At 44.9% G+C, this 22063-nt stretch overlaps 2 protein-coding genes across 2 annotated transcripts; both read left to right on the forward strand.

The window, feature by feature from the left end:
• Positions 1–10548: 10548 nt before the first annotated feature.
• On the forward strand, positions 10549–16765 carry LMOD2 (leiomodin 2). The gene is made up of 3 exons (XM_063323296.1): positions 10549–11030; positions 14887–16221; positions 16581–16765. The coding sequence occupies exons 1-3, from the start codon at positions 10758–10760 to the stop codon at positions 16605–16607; spliced, it is 1635 nt and encodes a 544-aa protein (XP_063179366.1). The 5' UTR covers positions 10549–10757; the 3' UTR covers positions 16608–16765.
• Positions 16766–17538: 773 nt separating this feature from the next.
• LOC134511801 (uncharacterized) lies at positions 17539–20367 on the forward strand. Its single transcript, XM_063326374.1, has 3 exons — positions 17539–17583; positions 19093–19410; positions 19773–20367. The coding sequence occupies exons 1-3, from the start codon at positions 17539–17541 to the stop codon at positions 19806–19808; spliced, it is 399 nt and encodes a 132-aa protein (XP_063182444.1). The 3' UTR covers positions 19809–20367.
• The last annotated feature ends 1696 nt before the right edge of the window (positions 20368–22063 follow it).

The following is a 22063-nucleotide window of genomic DNA, read 5'->3' on the forward strand; positions in this document are numbered from 1 at the left end:
TGCTGCGGCTCTCACTAGGACTACTATTGGTCTGGCTTTCCAACGCATGTCCTCTGGTTTTTTTGCTGGAAAAATCTCTAGGTATCTGGTGTCTGGGCCAGGCCCCTGACAGGAGGATGCGCTGGGTGACTGGTGACTCCAGGCATGGCCTGAACGCAGAGAGCCCAGTGAACCCAACACGGCTGTCCACGGTCAAGGCTCCATGGGCCAATGCCTCCTCGACGTACCGGGCTAAATGCATGTATGCTGTATAACCTATAAACTGATATTTCTCTGTGGGAATTCCTAAACAAAAATACAGGCTTAATAATAATGTCTTAAATACCGGTAATTTTAATGAATACAGTGACCACAGCACAAGAATCTGAGTAGTCACATATCTGATACAGTATACGGCAACCAGCTAAGGAAACATGATCAAATAGGGCTTTAGACAGGAGATTTTAAACCCTTTCTGTGGCTAGAGCCAAATTCCATTAGTAATTTTAGTTCATGGGCCAAGGTTTATATTTAGGACTTTATACACGCCTCAGGCAATACTTACATTGCCTGCGGCATCAAAGCATTCAGCTCTAGGACAGAGCGTTGCCCCAAGTGTTTAAAATATCATGGACTTGTCCTTAGAATATCATGAGGTAAGCTAAAAAGACGTGCTATTATTGTGTCGATCTTTGAAACAATACATCCTGGACCCTTTTTGTTGTTTGGTAGCCTGTTACAGAAGGCAGCCTAATCCTGTTTTAAAGCTTTTCTGTCCTTCAACATTGAAGTTGGTTATTTATTGAAGAGTTTTTCCTCCCCCTGGATACTAAAGGAAGTACAACATTATGACAAAGCCTCTTTAATGCTTCCAAGGCATCTGTGAAATGGGTGGAGTCAGGAGGGACAGGACTTGGTTTTAAATGGAATATAAGGTGAGATAGACACAGAAAGGGAGCTGTTTACCCCATGTCACGCTTATAGCACAGCTAGGAATTGGACACAAATCTTTTGGCTCCCATGTTTTGCAGCCAGGCCACTGAATACTGCTTTTATGAAGTTGAGTACGTGATGGTGGGAGCAGGAAATGAAACTGGTCCAGGGCAGATGGTTGTGTGAAAGAGGCAAAGGCAGCAGCCGGAGGAAGAAATTGGTAGGAAAAAACTACTTTTTTTCCCTGCTTGGGCTGTGATTGAACCCTTGCAACGCTGGGACTTAATTTTCTCTGCTATTTGGGTGTGACTCATGGGGTGTTCCACCGCAACCCAATTCCATGGCATGCCCACCCCATGGGCGACATTGGCTATCAGTAATTAAATGCCCTGGCATTGATTCAGGCATGCTCTGGGGTAGGGACTCCTGTTGGTTTGGGGACAATGTTTGAAAGCAGAGGTGTCATTTGGTCTCTGTTTCTCATAAAATCTGACACAAGCAGCTGCACCGGACTGATGAGCTCTCCAAGGAGCCAGACATTCATCAGTGGTTACGTCAGCCTTTGCAGCACCAGCAAGATGGACTTTGTAGCTGCAAGCGTTTTCATAGCTCGGTGAAGGACCAAACCATAGCCATGAGTGCTGTATGTGACCAGCTGTTCCCGTAGGGGCCATAATGTCTTGCGTGCCATCTATAAAGCTTCCATCCGCTGGCTCCTATCTCATCTCGGGAGCTGGCTCGGCAGATCCTTGTTCTGGATATTGAGAGGGGTCAATTCTACTGTTCACTGCAGCACTTACTGTTCTGTCTCCGGCTCTTTGTGCCTGCGCTGTCCTTTCTCAGACTGTTCCTGATAGTACGGGAGTCATGCGTGGAAAAAAACAGTCACAAAGCTACGGGCTCTTTTGTGTCTACCTTGGGGTAGGCCAAAGGGAGTTTTTCTGGTCCTTACTTGGGGCAGAAAAAAGCTTCTAAAATATCCAGCTGTTAGCTATGGTTTGCGTGGAGAAAAGTGACATAAATTCATGGTTGCTTATCTCTATAGAGCAGGTCTCATCTCTTTTGCTTTTCCATCGCTCCCTTTAGTATGCACCTAATCAATACTCTCTTGCCGTCACCACTGTGTCTTCTGTGTAACTAGGTTTGCCTCCCTGGTGCACTCTGCCACAGCTCCGCTCTACCTGCTAAATCCATCCTTTTAAAGCCTTCCCCCTACTATTCTTTTCACATCAGCCTTAGAACTGGTAGACCTCTGCTCAGGAAAATGGTATCAAGAAAAAAGTAATTCCAACCAAAGTGATTTTCAGCCTTAATGGCTCTGTTCTGCCTTGTTCTTTTCCTGACCTTTCTACTGGCAATTGTTTGTTTAGGCTGCAGTGATTAAAAATGGCACCTTACCACCCAGGGTGCCTATCCTTCAAAGCCTTCTTCTGCACCCTACAGATAATGACCTTGATTCAAAAATACGCCGTCTGTCTGTCTCCAAATGCATGGAGCAGTGTTCAAAGAAACCCATCCCGATTCTTCACCAGAACAAATGCTGGATAAATCAGAAAGAAGTACATGGGTAAGTGCACCAAATTACTGTATAAATATTTAAAGGTATATATTGCAATGGGAAGCGTTTTCTCTCTAAAATGCTCCCTTAAGTGTCACTCACATCAGCAAAAGAGGTACTTCGATCAGGAGAAATATTCCCTGAGGAACCTGTGTTTCGTGCCTCTCCAGAAAAGCTGTAAAAATATATTAGTAAATTGTTAGTAGTCATAAGATTGATATAACAGTGTAGCTCTGGTGACATGTAATTTTCAAATTCACATTTTTCAGTAGAAATCTCTGCATTTGATTGGGCAAAACCATTGCCTTATGGCTGCATAGTCTGTGCATAGTAAATATGGTACCCAGATCTCTCATCATCGTTAATATGGACTATTTAAAAAATAGATATAAATAAAGACACTAAAGTAGAGAATTTACGTAGTTAGTACTGCTGCTTGTGTTTAGTTCCCTATAAATTGCATCCCTTGTTTATATTGCTGGGATCTCCTTTTAAAAAAAATCTTGATAAACAGACACTGTTAAAAAAAAGTTACAAAGCCCAAGGAAATGCTAAATATAGAAGTAAGCATTGCTGTCTGTATTGCTCTCTGTGTATAACGGAATAGAGCAATATTTTTATCGGAATGACAAATTGTAGGTTTAGCTAAGCTACATGGGAGAACTGTCTGGCACTAAGGCATTAACAAAGGGTTAAATCCATGCACTTTTTAAAATCACTTATAATTTAATAACTACCTGACCCGGACATGCAAATTACTGTGTATTTGCAAATACCACCACGAATAATATAAAGCTCACATTGGCAGATGTTACCTATTTTCTCATGCTTTTTTTTGGGGAAAAAAAGAGGTTAACTAAAGATCTCTAAACAGCACCCCATCCAAACCGCACTTCCAAAACCCACGTTTTTTGTGCATGCAGCAGTTCCGTGCTACTTTCTTTGCAATACAGTGGCCTCCTGTCCAAACCTGTTGAGCAATATCGCGATATAATTCCAAGCAGCTGCTGTGGTCACCCTATGGCTGTACATCAGTAGGGAGTGAAACCATTTCTATATATAGCCTGTAGATCTGCTGGCAAGGTTTGTAAAGCACACCGAGATTCTTCCCGAGGGATGAGAGCAGCTATATGAAAGCAAGAGCATTTAAATCATGACTGCGTACAAAGCAGTTTATCGTTTTGGTGTGGCAGAAAGTGGCACCGAGGAAACGGGCAGCCTGCAGAGATGTGGTGAAGGGCTTGCTTTGAGCAAAGCCCTGGCAGGAATAGTTTGTGCTGTCAAAGATAAGCAGGTTCATCTCGCACCGTTATTACAGAACATGACATTGTACTGGCACAAGATGATTAAAAAGTATTGGCTGTGTAGGAAGGAAAGAGAACTAGGGATGGGAATGACATTTTATTCAGTAAAGTTTATTTTTCCCCCTTGCCTTCCTTATTTTAGTGTGATTCAGGTAGGCAAAAGGGACAATAAAGTCTTCCACACGCTTGCACCCAGCTGCATGCCTTGCTGTATAATCAAATAGACCTTCAGGATCCATGGATGAAGGACACCGGGTGCCTGTGCAATGTGGGCAGTGAGTTTTTCTTCTTTTAATCAAAGGTGGAGGAATTTGGTAGTGCAGGAACGTTCTTATTTGCACCCAGACGATTTTTTCCCTGGTGCTTCCCTGCAGCCAGGTCAACCTCTTGACTTCTCTTCCAAGATGCATCTGTACGCTCTTCCCATCAGCACGCTCTTCCCATCAGCAAGCACTATCAGAGCCATTCATTTCTTCACTACTTGCTTCACTAAGCAAGGCAACCCAAACACCCCCACCATCAAAATACACTAGATTACCAGTTGCCCCATGGCTTGTTGCTATATAGTGTTGTATATAGACTTCTGGTTATGTCCCCAGCAGCTGTTGGGAATGCTGTTTTCAAAACTAATCTGAGCAATAAGGCGGCCCACATGCACATGTTTTTGAGTGAAAGCTGATCACTGTTTGTGATGGGTCTGAGTTGTTAAGCTACAATCTGGACCTGGAATCTGCCCTCCCGGTAGCCTGGGTGTGCTGCAGGGGATCAGTGGGAAAAAATTGTCTTTGAGTTAGGATGCTGATTCCAATTCCCAAGCAAAGATTGCTTTTTGTTCAGGGTCATCATTAAACTTACCTCATTTTTTGTTTCCCCAGCATGGATGAAGGGAAAGATCTTTTTCTCCCATGTGACTCCCTGTTTACGGCATCACCAGGAGAGATGGACTGGACAACAGAATCATCTGGCATAGAGAAAAGCAGCTGAAAAATTGTTCCTTCAAATGCCTCCAGTGCATGCTTTATCCCATTTGCTCTGCTGATACCACTGTTAAATGTAGGTGATGACACATCCTTTTCAGGAACAGTGTGTTGTGCAGTTTTCACAAGTTATGCTCGTCTCCTGGGGCAAAGAGCTACAGCTTGTCCCATCAGTCTGCCTCGCAGTCCTGTTGAGGTGCCAGGATGCTGACCCCGTGTCTGCTCGGGCTGATTTGGACTTTGCATTCAACCTGGGCTCGTAGAAGCAGCATACAGAAATTGAGACATATATAGATATAAAATATATATATTATAATTATAGATATAGTAGCTATATGTATTATATACGTACTATATGTACTCTTCGAGAGAACTGGATTGTTTGAGGGAACTGGGGTTGTTCAGCCTGGAGAAAAGGTTGAGGGGAGACCTTATCGCTCTCTACAACTACCTGACAGGAGGTTGTAGAGAGGTGGGGGTCGGTCTCTTCTCCCAAGTAACAGGCGATAGGACAAGAGGAAACGGCCTCAAGTTGTGGCAGGGGAGGTTTAGGATGGATATTGGGAAAAACAGACAAGTGACAGAAAGTTATCAAGCACTGGAACAGGCTGCCCAGGGAAGAGGTTGAGTCACTGTCCCTGGAGGTTATTTAAAAGACAGGTAGATGTGGTGCTTAGAGATGCGGTTTAGTGGTGGTTTTGGCTTGGTTGATGGTTGGACTTGATGATCTTAAAGGTCCCTTCCAACCTAGGCGGTTCTATGATTCTATTCTGTGATCCTATATATAAATATTATATGTATAATGATATATAATAATTATGTATGTATTGTGTGTATATATGTGTGTATATATGTGTGTGTATATATATATATATAAAATGATATAGTTGGGCCGGGGAATGCAGGCAGGCAAGAGCACGAGGGCAGGAGAGGGGCTGTGCGAGGAGGGGAGGGAAGGGGAGGCCAGGGAACAGGCGGGTGAAGACAGCGAGGGGCTGTGCAGGGAGGGCAGGCGCGGGGGGCTGCAGGGACAGGGATGGAGAAGGCACTACAGCAACAAGGCGGCGGGAGAGGGGAAGGGGGGAGAGCCCAGGGGCTGGTGCCTGGGGGTCTGTGTGAGGGGGTGGCAGGAGGGACGGAGCCGGTTGAGGAATGAGGGGTGCAAAGGCAATGGGGGTTGGTGGGGGCGAGCACTGCGGGCAGGAGGGCAGCGGGAGAGATGAGGGAAGCCCAGACGTGCTGTGGTGCATTGTTTTTAATGTGCTCTATGGCAATTGGAGCCGTTCCTGCGGCGTGGGACTGCGGCTCGGTACGAGCCAACGCATCTGTCTGACAGGCTGTCCTCAGGAGCCGTGACTGAAATAGCCCCTCTCCCGGGGACAGCCCTGTCCCGCGCCCCAGGACAAGGTTGTGCAGCCCTCTCTGTGCTTGCCTGTTCTTTTCCCTGCACTCACCCGGGTGGAAGTAAAATTTAAACTGTGGGTTTTGCCCTGCGGGGGGTGAGTACCACCCCTCAGAATCACAGAATCACGGAATGGTAGGGTTGGAAGGGACCTCTGGAGATCATCCAGTCCAACCCCCTGCCAGAGCAGGGTCACCTACAGCAGGTTGCACAGGAACGCGTCCAGGCGGGTTTTGAATGTCTCCAGAGATGGAGACTCCACCACCTCTCTGGGCAGCCTGTTCCAGTGCTCTGCCACCCTCAGGGTAAAGAAGTTTTTCGTCATATTAAGATGGAATTTCCTGTGCTCCAGTTTGGAATATAGGTGTTTCTCGAGGCCTTTCAGCTATTGGGCCAATGTGCCCGAAGTGTGGAAACATGCGAGAAGCAGAACAAAGTGTTGTTGCGTGCTGCTTGAAATAGTTATTTGCTTGGAAAGGAAAAAAACATTTAGAAGCGTATCTTCTTCTAAAACCAAGAAAATAGATCACCCAGGCTAGGAAAAACTGGAAGTCTTGTCTGCAACCTAGCTGTCACTGAGTGGGCTCCGTCCCACTCGAAGCCAGGAACCTGGGTGCCAAGTGTCTGAAACGGCAGAGTGAATCCTCCTCCTGTTTAATGGGTGCTCCCAGTTCTTATTTTCTCTCACCTCAGCCCAGGTCCTGAAGGGAACAAACCTTTCTATAATTCTGCTGATTGAGTGGTGAGTTTACATGGCCTCCGCGTGGAAAGGTTTATTCCCTGCACGCGGGGTTTCAGCAGGGCCCTGGGGAGGTCGGTTTGGGTTTTCTCTGAGCGGGTGGCGAAGCACTTTGGAGGATTCATCCTAAACAGCAGCCAGTGCAACCAGTATAAACCTGCCCTCGCGTACCACGTGTGGCTCACACTCTGCCTTCCTGCCCTCGGTGATGGAAGGAAGTTCACTGCGCCACATCGCTAGCACAAGCTCTCTTCCTGACCTGTTTATAATGGTATGACCAAGCAGGTAGCCTGGGAGGTATAACAGGATGCTCAGACTGCTATTTTTTTGCTCATTTGTTTTTTTTTTTCCCCCAGAAATCCGAACACGTATAATGCCTGAGAAATGGGGCTGCGGAAGGAGAACGAAAGGTTTCAGGCAGGAATGCTAATAACAGGAAAGCGGAATCGCTCCTCTCTTTGCAGCGGCGTTCCTCTCGGAAGCTGGAACCTGTGATCTGAGCTGTCAAAGTGTTGGGCAGCTTCAGCAGCGGCTGGAGCCCACAGGAACTGAGCCCTGACCAGCTCATAAGTGCTGCATAACGGTAAATACACACAAAAAGGGAATCCTAAGCTCCAAATTAGTGGGTACTGTCAGTCTTAAGGTCTCTGTACCTCCAGCGTTCCTCCTCACAAAGGTGGTAACACCTTCACGTCTCCTGAAAGGGCCGCTGGACAAAGAAACACGTTGGTAGTCTTGATATGCTGAAGAACAGGGGCAAACCAAAATGCTGACCGGCTGGTTCTGAAATGTGCATGATCCCTCCTGCACACTGAACAAGGGTAAAGGTCCTGGGGATTCGTGGTTCTGGGATCAAAGTATATGATTACAGAATTATGGAATTAAGGACTGTCTTTCAGTGCAGGCAAGGACAAATATTATCCCCTCATTTTGTGACCTGTGAGTACTTAGCTCGACAGTTTTAGCATCCTTTTTATGTGTGCAATTTGACATGTGCTACAGCCTTATTACTTTTATTAAAATTGTTCTAGAGAATGTTCATGGGTCTCTACCCATCACCCTCCCTATGAAGAATGGGTCCTAAATTGCCACGAGTGACAAGAAAGGATCCAAACCTCTCATAACCTCACCTAACTGTGCCAATTTCCCTCCTGCTTCAGGGGACACATTTACAATAAAATACCTTATTCATCTTTAGTAACGTCTTTAAATTCTCTTATCTCATGGCTAGAATGGATATTAATGACATTTTATATAGAGAGAAACATCACCACTGGCTCAGTGTTGTATCATCCCTCAGCAACGAGTAGCATTGAAGGTAATATTCATGTTGCTGCCAAGGACTGGACTAAATCTTCCTTTGGAATATTATTTTAAAAGTGAGCAATGCGTGTTGCTTTTTGAAGTTCCTTTGAGTTTGGAAAATTTCAATTATACATAGAAAATTTTAAATAGACAATTCAGGTATCTGGTTTTTTGTACTTTGTATTACGGGCTCTCAGCCCAGGAAAATTCAGAGACTTACAAATCTTGTTGTATCTGAGGCAAAAATGAAAAGCAGAATGCTCAGAATTTTCTGGGAAACAGTATATTTGAATACATTTCATTTTTAATGGCATGTTTTTGCTTTTAATATTGTACATACTGATGTTGTACATGTCAACGTTGTACTGATAAAATACAGCACATTTCTAAAAGCATTTCAGTTTCAATCAGCATTTTCCAACAAACGATCTTTCCAGTGCAAATTTTCTGACCAACCACATCTGAAAATGTTTGCAACAAAATGTTGTCTGCAAAAAACGTGGCCAAGAAAGACAATTTTATTGTGGTGCTTCTCTGGCTAACTCCAGTGATAATAAAATGAACCATTGTCCTGACATACTGAAGAATTAGAATTGCTTGGAGTTCTGCTACATACATGTAATTAATGTTGATGTCAGCATTCACGATGCAAAGTTAAAAGAAAAAAGGTATTTATTATTTTTTCCTGCTGTTTCATATTTTACAGAATTTGGCCTAAGCAGGATTTCTGCAAGTGCAGCTGAAAGAGTGAACGGAACTTCTGCTGACCCACGGACTTGTCTAGGCACAGGTGACCCATCACAGCATCTTACACCATGAAGGTATCGCCCTTAGCTCCATCAGTCAAACTGTTCTGCATCTTCCTCTTTTTTATTTTATGCAAAGGTTTGGCCAATGGAAATGGCCTGCAAATAGTTATGTTATTTTAAGATGCACAATATTCTTTAGTCCGCTTCATTATTGTGTTTCATTTGTTAGGGAAGACTAAGCTTGTAAGCTTTCATCCCACTTCTTGAGCAAGCTAAACTGCATGAAATTCATATAAAAAATGATCAAAGGAAAAACATAATTCCTTTATCAAATCTGTTTATGAAAATCATGCTCGATCTCCTCTCTCCATTGCCAGTAAAGCAACATGCAACTAAATGAGCAATTTGGCTCATACGTCAGTTCAGGTGTCCAATCCATATTAACCAAAAAGAGATGATGTTGGACAAGAGCAATACTTGAAATTATTTTCACTTACATTTCCATTAAATACTGACTTGACTGTCTAAAAATAAACCCACCATGTATTACCATTTAATAAGGTTAATATATGTTGTTATAGATGTGCTCCTACTTCCCTGTACCAAACCCAACCTTTTCTCCGTCTTTCTCTCTTCCTCTCCCTCTCTCTCTCTCTCTCAACACAGTTTTGCAGAGTTTGCTGGCCGGCATGTTTCAGAAAACGTTGCTAGTTCACCATCGTGCACTGCTAATAGAGAAAAGAAAAAAACAGCGTGAAGTTTAACCTTTCATTCTGCAGTTTCTTACATTGGAAGATACCTGTCTCTAAAAATAATATCAGAATAATATATCATTTATTAGCAGACATGATCACATAGATATAGATTTAAAATTAAGAACTGAAGGGCGCTCTCCAGCTGCACATCAATCAGCTACAGCAAGCGATGGCCGGTAACTGAAATAGCCGCTAGAGGCCTTCGTTTGCTGGGGGCTGCCAGAAGTGATGAAGACGGAGCCCCTGCTGCCCACCCAGGGCTGGTCCCCCTGGAGCTCTGCGGGACTCTGCTCACTCCCCCAGCAAAGAGCAATTCTCCACGTGAAAAAAAAATCTCACAGGAGCTCTAAATGGACATGTCAAGCTGATTCCCCCTCTAATCGTCCTTGGGAAAAAAAAAAGGGGGGGGGAAATAATAAATAATCCAGCTGTGTCATTTGTTACAGGCAAGGTGTGACATTGCAGGCATTGTCACGCCGACCTCCTCCCCGCAGGCTGCCTTCCCACCGATCCCAACCTCCTGCAAACACCTTGGCGGGATAGCAGCGCGGTTCCGCTCGAAAACCGTGAAAACGAGAGGAAGTCCGCTGAACAGCGGCAAGGGCGTTTTATTTCCAGCCCCTGTGGCAGCTCGGGATTAAATGGATTTTCATTGTTCTTTCTCTGCTGCAATTTGGACATGAAGTCGGTGTGAATGCGCCCGGGGTTTTATTTGCCGCCGCCCCCCCCGTCCGCGAGGCTGGTATTCTCCCGCTGGCCGCCTGCTCTAAATATGGCCATGGCCAGTGTGTCAATAATCCCCCTCTTTAAGGGACCTGCAAACACTAGTGTTGGGACATTCTTGCTGTTCAGATGTCTAGCTGACGTCTGATGCTTAAAACGGAGCATGCTTTCATCCCTTCGTGCATTGTCGTAAGCCCCTGATGATTACTCTTAAAAGGGTGCCTCCGCTACAGAGGGAAACAGTTGCTGACCAAACGAGACACAGCTTGCCTGCTTCAGCTTTCTTGAATGCCTGGTCACTTTAGGTTCGTACCAGCCTGACCAAGCGGGACCATGTCTACCTTTGGCTACAGAAGAGAGCTCAGTAAATATGAAGACATTGATGAAGACGAGCTCCTGGCTTCTCTCACTGAAGAGGAGCTGAAGGAGCTGGAGCGGGAGCTGGAGGACATAGAGCCCGACCGAAACCTTCCGGTGGGGCAACGGCAGAAGAGCCTGACGGAGAAAACACCGACGGGGACTTTCAGCAGGGAAGCACTGATGGCATATTGGGAGAGGGAGACCAGGAAACTCTTAGAAAAAGAGAGATTGGGTGCGTGCGACAAGGTAAGATGCTGAGGCATTCGCCGCTTCCTAGAAAAATTGGGTTTGTTCTCCCCTGGCATAACCTCACTCACTGATTTCGTTTTCTTACAGTCTCCTGTAGCATTTTTAAGAACATTGTTAGCCATACTTTTGTGCCTGCTAAAGCGCTGTGCATTGGCTCAGAGGGTTTTTGCTCTCTCTGGAGGTGCCTTAAACGCTCAGTTGAGAACAGAAGAAAGTCCTGTGAAAACTATCATTAGTGATTAGAATAGGAAAAAATTTAAAGGGCGTGTTAGAAATTATTGCCAGGTAGTGACGTGGACTTTTGGATAGTTTAAAAGCTAAAAAAAAGTGCCTTTTCCTTTCCTTCAAAAAAATCAGTATTGACTGCTGAGAAGCATGTCAGGAAGCAGCTTCTGTTGCTTTGCTCCTGCTGAGGATCCCTGGCACGGCTCGGGAGTCCTCTGGCAGCTGTGGTCAGAGGGTAGCTGTAAATTATTTAAAAAGTGGTCTGGGGTAGAGTCATCTGCCAAACCGTTTGTCTGTATTCCCCAGAAAATGACCAGTAGTGCTTGTTAGGCAATTCGTCCTGCAAAATAAAAACGTTAATAGTAAAAGGCGGTGCCTGGACTGCGAATGAAGAGCGCAGCCGGGCAGGAGCGAAGGGCTTGGTCCCAGCAGGCGATGGGCGCTCTCAGCCTGAGCTAATGTCCATGTCGGCATCCCCCAGGCCCTTGCTGAAACAATCTGTGAGACTGAGCTCTATCGAAAAGCGACTTCTGTTTTCACGTTGGCTCCACGTTAACTTCAAAGCAAAGTGGGGACTTGGGGTTGTGAGTAGCTTTTTTATTTTTAAGCATTGCTTCATACCAGGCTCTGACTCTAAGGACGTGTTTTCCCATGTTTGAGTAGAAAATAATGCAACAAAGGCAAAGACAGCAAAACTGGACTCAGAATTTCTAACAGCCTTGATTCAGGAGCTCAGTTCATTTACAAGGAAATAATTGCTGTTTGTACATTAGATAAAATATTTTCCTAGAGAAAAATCGCCTGGATTAAATTAGTTTCCAATAATAATATCCAGGATTTCTTTACACATAAGTGTTTTCTCCTGCTTGTGAATGGTGGTGTAATGTCTTTTCAGGCAAGCGCGCAGACCACTAGCTGTCATCAAACCATTAGTATCAGCTTGCAGACGCTGATTTCACTCCCTGTTTGTCAAGTCCTAGGGAGGCAATGGCAAGATTAATGTTTATTTCCAGCTGAGACTGGAACTCGAAACCTGGACAGTTCCAAAAAACCTTCTGAGCAAGACTAGTTTGGTGTCTTATATAATGGCAGGATTTTTTTTTTTTTCTTTTTCCATGGCTCTATAGCATTAACGATGGTTACTAGCTAAACCCCAAAGTGCCAGCAAAAGCCTCTATACTTTTTGATCTGAGAAGAAATTTCCTAAATGCATCTGTAAATACGAAAATGTTGACATGCTGATGTAGAGGGCACGAAGGCTCCCTCCCCTGAGGGCAGTAAGAAAGCTCCTTCTGAGTTTCTTGAAAGCAATTTTCTTCTTGCCCTCAACTGTCTGAAAGTTAGACACCTCATCGAAGAAGGTTCTTTGTGCTCCTTCTATAGTTAGTGGTGAGAGGTCAGCCCCTCCAGAACGCAAACATCCTGCAGATAGCCTTTTAGGGTGAATGCCTTGCCCTCCAGAGATATTTACCTCTCTGCATGCACTACCTTAGTCCTAACTTTTCATGGAGTTACTACTACGGAGTAAGATGAAGGCCTGCAGGCTGCCTGCAGCAGTCCTGCGCTGAAATGCTGCCACAGTTACAGAGCGTGTCTCCGTGGATCTGCAAGGAGAAGAGTGCTCAATTTCAAAATTAGCATGCAGATGGTTATGACACCAAATGGTGTATGTGACAGGAAGCTAAATTCCCCCTTTGATCCCAGAAATGCTACTAAAAAAAAAATAAATATACACACACACACACATATATATTGTATTAACCTAGTGTTATCAAACGTATTAGCAGTCCGTTTAGAGGCACCAACTTCTGCTCATCTGCAGCTGTGTTGAAGGCTGTAGTATATATTCCTGGGTAGATAAAAGCATAGCCATGCAGATGGGTTCCTGAATACCTGATGTTTTCAGCTTTTAAAAGTCTGCGCACATATATTTACACACACATATGTGTGTATATATATAAAAGCTACGGATAGAAATCTCAGTCCCATAACAAACCTGGCTTAAACACAGCCCTGTTTCTCTATGTAGCACAGCATCTCTCAGTGTAAGGGCCTTCCCGCACATGATCCACAGGAGAAGCAACGGGGCCGGACCCTGCAAGCCCTCCATGCGCTGAATGCTCAGCAGCAACAGGCTGAAACCCCTCCATGTCCCGGTTCGTTAGAGCCACGCTTCCTCAAACATGACAATTACAGTCTGTTTTCTGTGTGTCCCAGCACAGAAATCTGCTTAAGATTGTGAAACAGTACCATGCGATCTGTCATCACTCTTATTTTAGCCTTTCCCTGCGCTTTTAGAGCCAGATAATTAAGCAAACATAAAACTGCACAGCTTTCCTAAAAATAGGCTGTCATGTTGTTAACACTTTTGTTTTCCAGAAGCACAAAACAGAATCGCTGTGTCTCTGCAGAGTGTAATGGCTTTGTAAGATACCCTCTAGTATTTTACAAACATTAAAATATGAATGTTGCTTAAGTAATGCATACTGAACAATTATATTTCATCCAAAATTTTATAAACATTTACAAATGTATATAAAAAGGCATAGGCTATGGCTTGTCCAGTAGACAAAACAGGACATGAGAGAACCTTTTGAGCAAGAGGTTTAAGGTTGGTCACAGCGTGTGGGTTCAGTCATGGCCCATACAATGCTGCCGTGCTTCTGGAGTCCTCCAGAAGGAGCCTGAGACTTCCCTGGAGTGCAGACCTTTTGCTGTTCCTGCACAGAGAATTGTCCTCTGCCACCGTAACTGCTGACCAGGGCACCAGGCAGACCTTTGAGAAGTAGATCCAGATTTGCCATTTTGGTGCCCACCAAACACACCAAAATAACCTTGGCGTTTAGAAAAACAGTCAGTTTACTCCGTAGGCGATGAGTTATAACGAGTTACAGTCTGACCTGTGACAGCTGTCGGTGAGCGGTCTTAGCTCTTGGCAAACATTTGGGGATTGTTGACATGTGGTTGCTTGTTACCCGTGGGAATCCATCTGAATTTTTTCTTCACAAATAGGCTCTAAGGGTGTATAGCCCATACAGTGCATCCTGAGCCTTTTCAACAGGACTCTCATAATTCTGTATTATTTTGCATGTCAATATGTATGTTTACATGTGCAAACACTCTCTGTATTCTAAATCATGGCAGCCTTTAGCCTTTTTAGATGTACTAACATATGCAAGGGACTCTGGGCATTGACACAGATGTCTAGTCCTTATGAAATCAAGAAACTTGTTGCTCATAGATCACGTCCATTCTGAAATTGCAGTCTTACGTTTCTGCTGGCAAGGATCCAGATAACATCCCCTTGTGGACATGCCAACACATAGGAAGCATTAACTATGTCCATTGTGCAATATCTTGTATCAAATTGGCAGAAATCATTGACGTCAGTAAAATTGTTCCAATTTATGCTAAGCATTTGTCTTCTAAAGGATATGAAAGAAATACTGTTAAAAAGGTGCTAGTTGCTGAAACATTTTCAGTTCTCCTTACTTTCTGTGTTTCTGGGGATTTATTTTTAGCTTTCAATATTATTTTATATAGTTTCAAGATAATTGTTTTTGAGCAAAAAGGCAGTAGCTACATTAATGCAATCGTGTTTAACACCCACACCTACGTTCCTGTTCAGGACTCTGAGCAAGAAGAAGACAATTCAGAAGATATCCAAGAAGAATATTTCACAGAAAGCAATAGTGAAGTGTCTGAGGAGGCATATACTGAAGAGGATGATGATGAAGAAGATGAGGAGGAAGATGAAGATGACAGTGATGATGAGGATGAGGAAAAGCAAAATGCTGCAGCTGGTGAAAGACCTGGGGACAGCAGGAGTTCCGACCACATCAGACGCAAGAAGTGTAACGGTGCAAAGGACAATCAAAACTTACTCAATGGCCACGATGGAAAAGACACCGATAATCTGAGCTTAAAAAGCAGTGCCATCCACCCTTGCGGAAATCCAACAGTTATTGAGGATGCTTTGGAAAAAGTTAGGAGCAACGACCCTGACACCACGGAGGTCAATCTGAACAACATTGAAAACATCACTTCACAGATGCTTATCCAATTTGCTCAAGCCCTGAGGGACAACACAGTGGTTAAGTCATTCAGCTTGGCTAACACGCATGCTGATGACAACGTTGCAATAGCTATTGCTGGTATGTTAAAGGTAAATCAGCATATAACTAGCCTGAATATTGAGTCAAATTTTGTCACAGGCAAAGGAGTGCTGGCCATCATGAGAGCTTTGCAGAATAACAAAGTTCTAACTGAACTGCGGTTCCACAATCAAAGGCACATCATGGGCAGCCAGGTGGAAATGGACATAGTTAAACTGTTGAAAGAGAACACCACCCTGGTCAAGCTTGGATACCACTTTGACCTTGCTGGCCCAAGAATGAGCATGACAAGTATCCTGACAAGAAATATGGATAAACAAAGGCAAAAGCGTATGCAGGAGCAGCGACAACAAGAGTCTGGTTGTGATGGAGCCGTCAATCCAAAGGCCAAAGGCTTGCAGAAGGGGACGCCTCGGTCCTCACCTTATGTGTCACCTAAGAGCTCACCTTGGTCCTCTCCAAAGCTCCCTAAGAAAGCACTGCCAGTGAAAAGTCAGCCTCCAGCTCCTGCGCCCCCACCTCCCCCTCCACCCCCGCCTCCTCCTCCTCCTCCTCCCCCCGTTATTCCAGAGAAGAAGGCACCAACCAGGAATATAGCTGAAGTCATCAAACAGCAAGAAAGCTCAAAGAAAGCCTTACAGAATGGACAGAAAAAGAAAAAAGCCAAAAAAAGCAAAAAGCATGAGAACAGCATATTGAAAGAAATTAAAGATTCTCTAAAATCAGTCTCGGACAGAAAATCAGAGGAAGGTTCACGACCCTCCACCCGTCCCTCCACCCCACAAAGGTCTCTCCATGACAACCTTATGGAAGCAATTCGGGCAAGCAGCATAAAGCAATTGAGGCGGGTAAGTAAGATCAGATTTCAGTAACTGCTTGTGGCTCAGCTATAGCGCAAGCTCAATTAATTTTAGTACATACATATTTAATATTATAAAAATAACATTCTTAGAAATGTGAGCATAAGAAAACATTGGGGGGGAGGCTTTCCTCTGATGAGGCTTTTCTCAGCACACTGATTTCTATTCGACAGTGATTTTGACAGAAGGTGGGGTGATTTCCCAGGTTCAGGCTTGTTACAGGAGATGCTGCGTAGCACAGGGATCTTGGGAGTGTGTCTGCAGCTCCGGTAGGAATTTTGCCATCCAGACTGTACAGCAAATGTAATGAACACCCTCCCCATGCAACCCCACCCCTCCTTTCATAGGTGGAGGTACCAGAAGCCCTTCGGTGAAAGCCTGGATAACAGAAGAAGCAGAGTACTGCAGTGGTCAAGGAGAAGCTACTCGTCCATTCACTGGTGGTAACATAGACTGTGTAGCAAGCTGCGCTCAAAGTACACTCTTAGATTCAAACCATTTCAAAGAAGTAAACCCGCTACATACGAAACAATGCTTTAAGGATACATTTGCCTTGTAATCTGTAAATATGGAACTAATTTTCTTTTTTATTTAATGAGATTTCTATTGAGAAATTGCTGCTTATTTAGATATTCTTTTCAATATCTCTTTGCACATCACCGGACAAGTTCTTCACACTGAAATGTAATAGTTTACCAACCTGTGGTTTCTTCTTTTTTTTTCCATGAACTTAGTTACAATAAATGTGGTTTGAAGCTTTCAAGCAGACACATAGTCCTGGGTTTCTGTGAGTGAAAACCTACCAGCTGTTTGCGTCAAGTTCCTGAGCATTAGGGAAGTTTCCTGGGAAAGAATTTGAGATCTTTCTCAGCTGCACCAGTCAAGCTTTCTTGGAGGATAATACCTGATCCCGTATGTTAGTGCAGTTTAATACTGACACGGGAAAAAATAGTTCATAAGGCTATATACAAATAAAATTAAGCTGTGGGCTGTATCAGGTCATTCGTGTTACGTACCAGGTCCTAAATCTTGATCTAACAGAAGGGGAAGTGAGTAATGAATAGAGCTGCAGTTCATGTTGACTTAAAGGTTAAAAATAATGTGGATATTTTAAGGATGCAGCAGAATTATTCAACTGAGATCTGTTCAGTACAAGTGCATGTGGCTGTATCTAGGCAGAACTAACCCCAGTGCAGACATTCAATCAGACAGAGAAACTTGAAGAGCAGTCTAGCATTCAGGTGGAAAAAGGCTTTCATATGATATCAGCTGAACAACAAGCAGGGTGTGAACAGTCAATATGATATGGTGGAAGCAGAGCCAATATCATTTGGAGATGCACAGCTGGAGGTATCACATCACAGGCGATGGCATGAATAGCCCTTCTTCGTGTAGTACTAGACATCTCCCTCTCTCGAATCAGTTATAGTTCTGGGTGCTTCAGCTAGTGTGAAGTTAGCGCTAACATGAAGAAATCTGAGCAGTGGCCAAAATGTTGAAAGCAAGAGGAGATCTCCTATGAAGACAGGCTGAGAGAGTTGGGGTTGTTCAGCCTGGAGAAGAGAAGGCTCCGGGGAGACCTTATAGGAGCTTTCCAGTGTCTGAAAGTGGCCTACAAGAAAGCTCAAGAGGGACTTTTTACAAGCACATGTGGTGATAGGACAAAGAGTAATGGCTTCAAACTGGAAGAGGGTAGATTTAGATTAGATATTAGGAAGAAATTTTTCACTGTGAGGGTGGTGGGACACTGGCACAGGTTGCCCAGAGAAGCTGTGGCTGCCCCATCCCTGGAAGTGTTCAAGGCCAGGCTGGATGGGGCTTTGAGCAGCCTGGTCTAGTGGGAGGTGTCCCTGCCCGTGGCAGGGGGGTTGGAACTAGATGGTCTTTAAGGTCCCTTCCAACTTAAACCATTCTACGATTCTATGATATATGTTTGCAAACACTACTAAATATTAATTAGTTTTCTCATCTCAACAATAAATATCAACATTAGTATTTCTATTGCATAAAACCACACCACAGAGAAGTAATTATTTAAGGTGACCCAACATTGCAGTAGCACTGGAAAAATAGAGCTAAGCTTTTATCTAGAAATAGTAATGAGACAGATTATTCCAGAAAGATGAACAAATTCCTGGAGGGAAATGAAGCATAACGGAGAGGGGATCCATTGTTGTCAGGAATGTTAAGGCAAGAAAACAGTGAAGATACCTTTTTGCTTTTATATTTATTGATTAGAACGTACCAAAAGCAATTTATAACTAACTGAAACACTTTCCAACATTTTTCCTCTTGCCTCAGGATCACTACAACTCATGAGTATTTCTAGATCCAGTATCACAGGAAATATGGTACGTACAATTAGTCTTTAGCTGCCTTTATAATTGCATAGTCTCCCATGGCATAAAAATCAACCTATGGTTAGTCTCCCACCACCAAATGGAAGCTGGAACTTGGGATCTTCTGAAGATGGAAGCAATGCTGGAATGTAGACAACAGCCAGGAGGAGACCTGTGACCCCAGACCTTGTCCCCAGCAGCTTTGTGAAGGATGAGAAACAGCAAAATGTTTAAGCAAATGCCAGAAGTGGCTAAGCAGTTGCAAGGTAGAACAAAAGATAGGGAGGGGACTCAGGGAAAGCACAACGGAGAAGATCTGGAGGAAAACAAGAAAATGTTTAAAAAAGAAAAAAAAAACCAAACCTTTAAAGAAAGAGGGAGAGAGAAGTTAGGAAGCTCTCTGTATGGGAGGTGAAAACTGATACGGAAAAAGATAATATAGAAGAAAGTGAATACTGAAAAGTGGCAGAAAGAAGAGAAGAGAGGAGAGGAGAGGAGAGGAGAGGAGAGGAGAGGAGAGGAGAGGAGAGGAGAGGAGAGGAGAGGAGAGGAGAGGAGAGAAGAGAAGAGAAGAGAAGAGAAGAGAAGAGAAGAGAAGAGAAGAGAAGAGAAGAGAAGAGAAGAGAAGAGAAGAGAAGAGAAGAGAAGAGAAGAGAAGAGAGGAGAAGAGAAGAGAAGAGAAGAGAAGAGAAGAGAAGAGAAGAGAAGAGAAGAGAGAAGAGAAGAGAAGAGAAGAGAAGAGAAGAGAAGAGAAGAGAAGAGAAGAGAAGAGAAGAGAAGAGAAGAGAAGAGAAGAAGAATGCAGAAGAAGAAAATCTGGAATAAGGAAAAAAGGAAGGTAAGATTCATCTTTCATGTTGGTAGAAGCTGCTGGAGTAACTCTTTTACAGAAGGGGAGGGCGACGGGCACAGCCCTTGCGAGGGCTCAGATGGAGCTGCTGACTGGTTGCTGACAAGCGGCTCATCGGTCCCCTCTGGGGTGCGGCCCACTCTGACGATGGAGATTAGTATTTCAGCTAAAATGTAAAGTCACGGAAGCGTCAGCCGTGTGTGGTTATTTAAGCTCCTACGGCACACTCCCTCACGAAGTGTCAGTCCTGCGCCTTAGCCAAAGTCTAATCTGGGTAATTACCTTCTGCCTACATAAATTTCCCAGTGGTTTCACTTGGAGGCATTTCAAGACCTCTTTCCTATTTGCAGAGTCGCGAAGCAGAGCCCCCAGCAACACCTCGTTAACGTGTTGATGCCCTGCTGAAGGGAAAGGCAGCCACCTTCCCTCCTCGGGTGGGTGTCAGCCCTGCTGCCGGTGGCACCAAGCTCCCTCACGGATGCTTCCAAGGAGCAATCTGTTTTCCTTTCAAATAGGCAAGTGAGCACTGTATGGCTAGCGCATGAAACCTCTCTGGGAGGTACTGGGAGACCTTCCTGGACTGGAAGATGGTTTAGCAAGAGCCAAGAGGTGCCAATATGTGTTCCTGCCCAGGGAACAAACACCTCACAACTGGGCATTTCTCCTGGGGCCCAGGTCGCGCCTGTAAACTCTGTGCACTTTCCGTACCCTTCCCTTGAGTCACAGGGAGGCAAATCTCTTTTGAACGCCTCTTGTGGGACCTGGAAGGTAGGTGGCCCCTGGGCCAGCACCTGCACAGCCATTCCTGTGCCCCTATCAGAGCTGGATGCGGTGTCTGGACAAGAAAGCCCCGGGATGCAGGTGTGCTCCTCATTTGGACTCATAGGACTCTCTGCAGTGGGTAGCTTCCCACTTTCTCTCAAAGACGAGTCAGAGAAACAAACACACCAAAATCTGTCAAAATGAATTGGTCAGCAATAAAAGAGCTGCAAAAGATAACCGAGTGCTTTCTGTCACTGAAGACATAAAAGGACAGGAGAGGACAATGGGTTATAAAGTCTTTAGGAACAACCTCTGTGTGTCTTTAGAACAACCTTAGAACATCATTTATCTCCTCACAAATTCCAAAAATGACTGTCCCATTGAAAAGCAGAAATACTGTGTCTTCCCAAGGAAGAAAAGAAGCAAAACCTGCCTCCTCTCTTTACACTGAACTAAACCTCTCCTGTGAGTTTTCCCCAGATTTGGGCCCAGGGGCAGGAGGGGTGGGTTGGGTACTGTGCAGAAAACACAAGCTTCACACTGTGGTTGAGTCTGACACCGCGTCCTCCCGTGTGCCGCTGCGGTGCTGCTGCAGGCGTGATGTGCCACCCAGTTGCACTGGGCAATGGCTGCAGCCTTGCGTGGTGGTTGGAGCTTGTGCCACCCTGTGAAGCCCCACGCTCTGGGTAGTCCAACAAGAGGGCACTGCCTCCACTGCAGCTCATGCTTTGGCCCTTCCCCACAGCGTGTAGCCATGTGAGCATCCATGCCATGTAAGAAGGTGCGAAAAAGCTGACCTACCGAAGCACCAGAAATATCAGAGGTTGACTGTTACCTGTAGTTCCAGTCTTTGGCCCTTTAGTTTGTGATTCATCACCTAGGGAAGTATCTGAGCTTATAAAAGTCCAAGAGAGATTATTTCCACGTCTTCTGAAAGTTTCCCACCCTCCTGCCGAGTACGCCATTGGAAGTTCTGGACAGTTACCCAAGTTGCTCTGCAGCTGGGGAATTTGACTGGGGGTAGAGGTGCTGGTCCAACAGCCTGCTCCGTCCATCTCCCCCAGCTCTGCCACGGTGCTTCCTTCCCACCAAACAGGGCAGGTCACCAATGAGTCTCCTTCCAGGCAAAGCCACATCCATTTCTGGGTGCTGAGTCTGTGCTGCATGCAGCGGGGAAGACAGAGGAACTCCCACCATGGCCTGGTGGGAGGATGGGTGTCCTGGGGCCTGATAGGCTGTGAGGAAAAGGGGATCAGGAAGTTATGGCCAAGGCCTCTCCCTTACCCGCACATTAGCGCAACACAAGCATAACCCTCCCAGCACAGAAGAGAAGCTGTGAGTATTCAAGGCTTTCATGCCACCACTCACGTGGTTTCCTCAGAAGTTCATCAGATATACAAAAGCAATGATTAAGGCAGAGCAGCTCCACAGCTGAAATAGGGAGGACTTGCCTGTAGGTTGTGCAGTGACACATAGCTACCATGAGGTGCCCATGAAGAGGGCACCTGCACTAGCTGGATGTAAGGGGAGAGGTGGCTCCAAGAACTATGCCCAGGTGCAGGCCCAAGTGAAACAGCGTCTGGAAGAGTGTGTACAATTCCAGTAACTAACAGCCAGGACAAATTGTTTTGAATCGGAAGAGGGGCAGCAAATGGCTAGAATAATTGGGGAACTGGAGAGGCTGTCCTATGAGAGAGATGAGAACAGGTGGTGGGATCAGTCTAGCCAAACAAAGGCTCAAAAGGATTTCAGCTCACGTCTATAAATACTGCAAAGGGGAAAGAGCTACAGGACGTAGTTAGCAGTAGGAAAAGAAAAAAAAAAAGGACAGAAACTGTGCATGACTGCATTTGGGTCAGAAATTAGAAGAAAGTTCCTA

This window comes from Chroicocephalus ridibundus, chromosome 1 (assembly GCF_963924245.1).
Source record: "Chroicocephalus ridibundus chromosome 1, bChrRid1.1, whole genome shotgun sequence".
NCBI classification, from domain to species: Eukaryota; Metazoa; Chordata; class Aves; order Charadriiformes; family Laridae; genus Chroicocephalus; species Chroicocephalus ridibundus.

Coding starts and splice junctions, on each gene's coding strand:
- LOC134511801 (XM_063326374.1), top strand. CDS start 17,539: ATGGTGGAAGCAGAGCCAATATCATTTGGAGATGCACAGCTGGAG. Junction 17,584..19,092: donor TTGGAGATGCACAGCTGGAG/GTATCACATCAC, acceptor AGGAGAGGAGAG/GAGAGGAGAGGAGAGGAGAG. Junction 19,411..19,772: donor GGAATAAGGAAAAAAGGAAG/GTAAGATTCATC, acceptor TCCTATTTGCAG/AGTCGCGAAGCAGAGCCCCC.
- LMOD2 (XM_063323296.1), top strand. CDS start 10,758: ATGTCTACCTTTGGCTACAGAAGAGAGCTCAGTAAATATGAAGACATT. Junction 11,031..14,886: donor GATTGGGTGCGTGCGACAAG/GTAAGATGCTGA, acceptor GTTCCTGTTCAG/GACTCTGAGCAAGAAGAAGA. Junction 16,222..16,580: donor GCATAAAGCAATTGAGGCGG/GTAAGTAAGATC, acceptor CTCCTTTCATAG/GTGGAGGTACCAGAAGCCCT.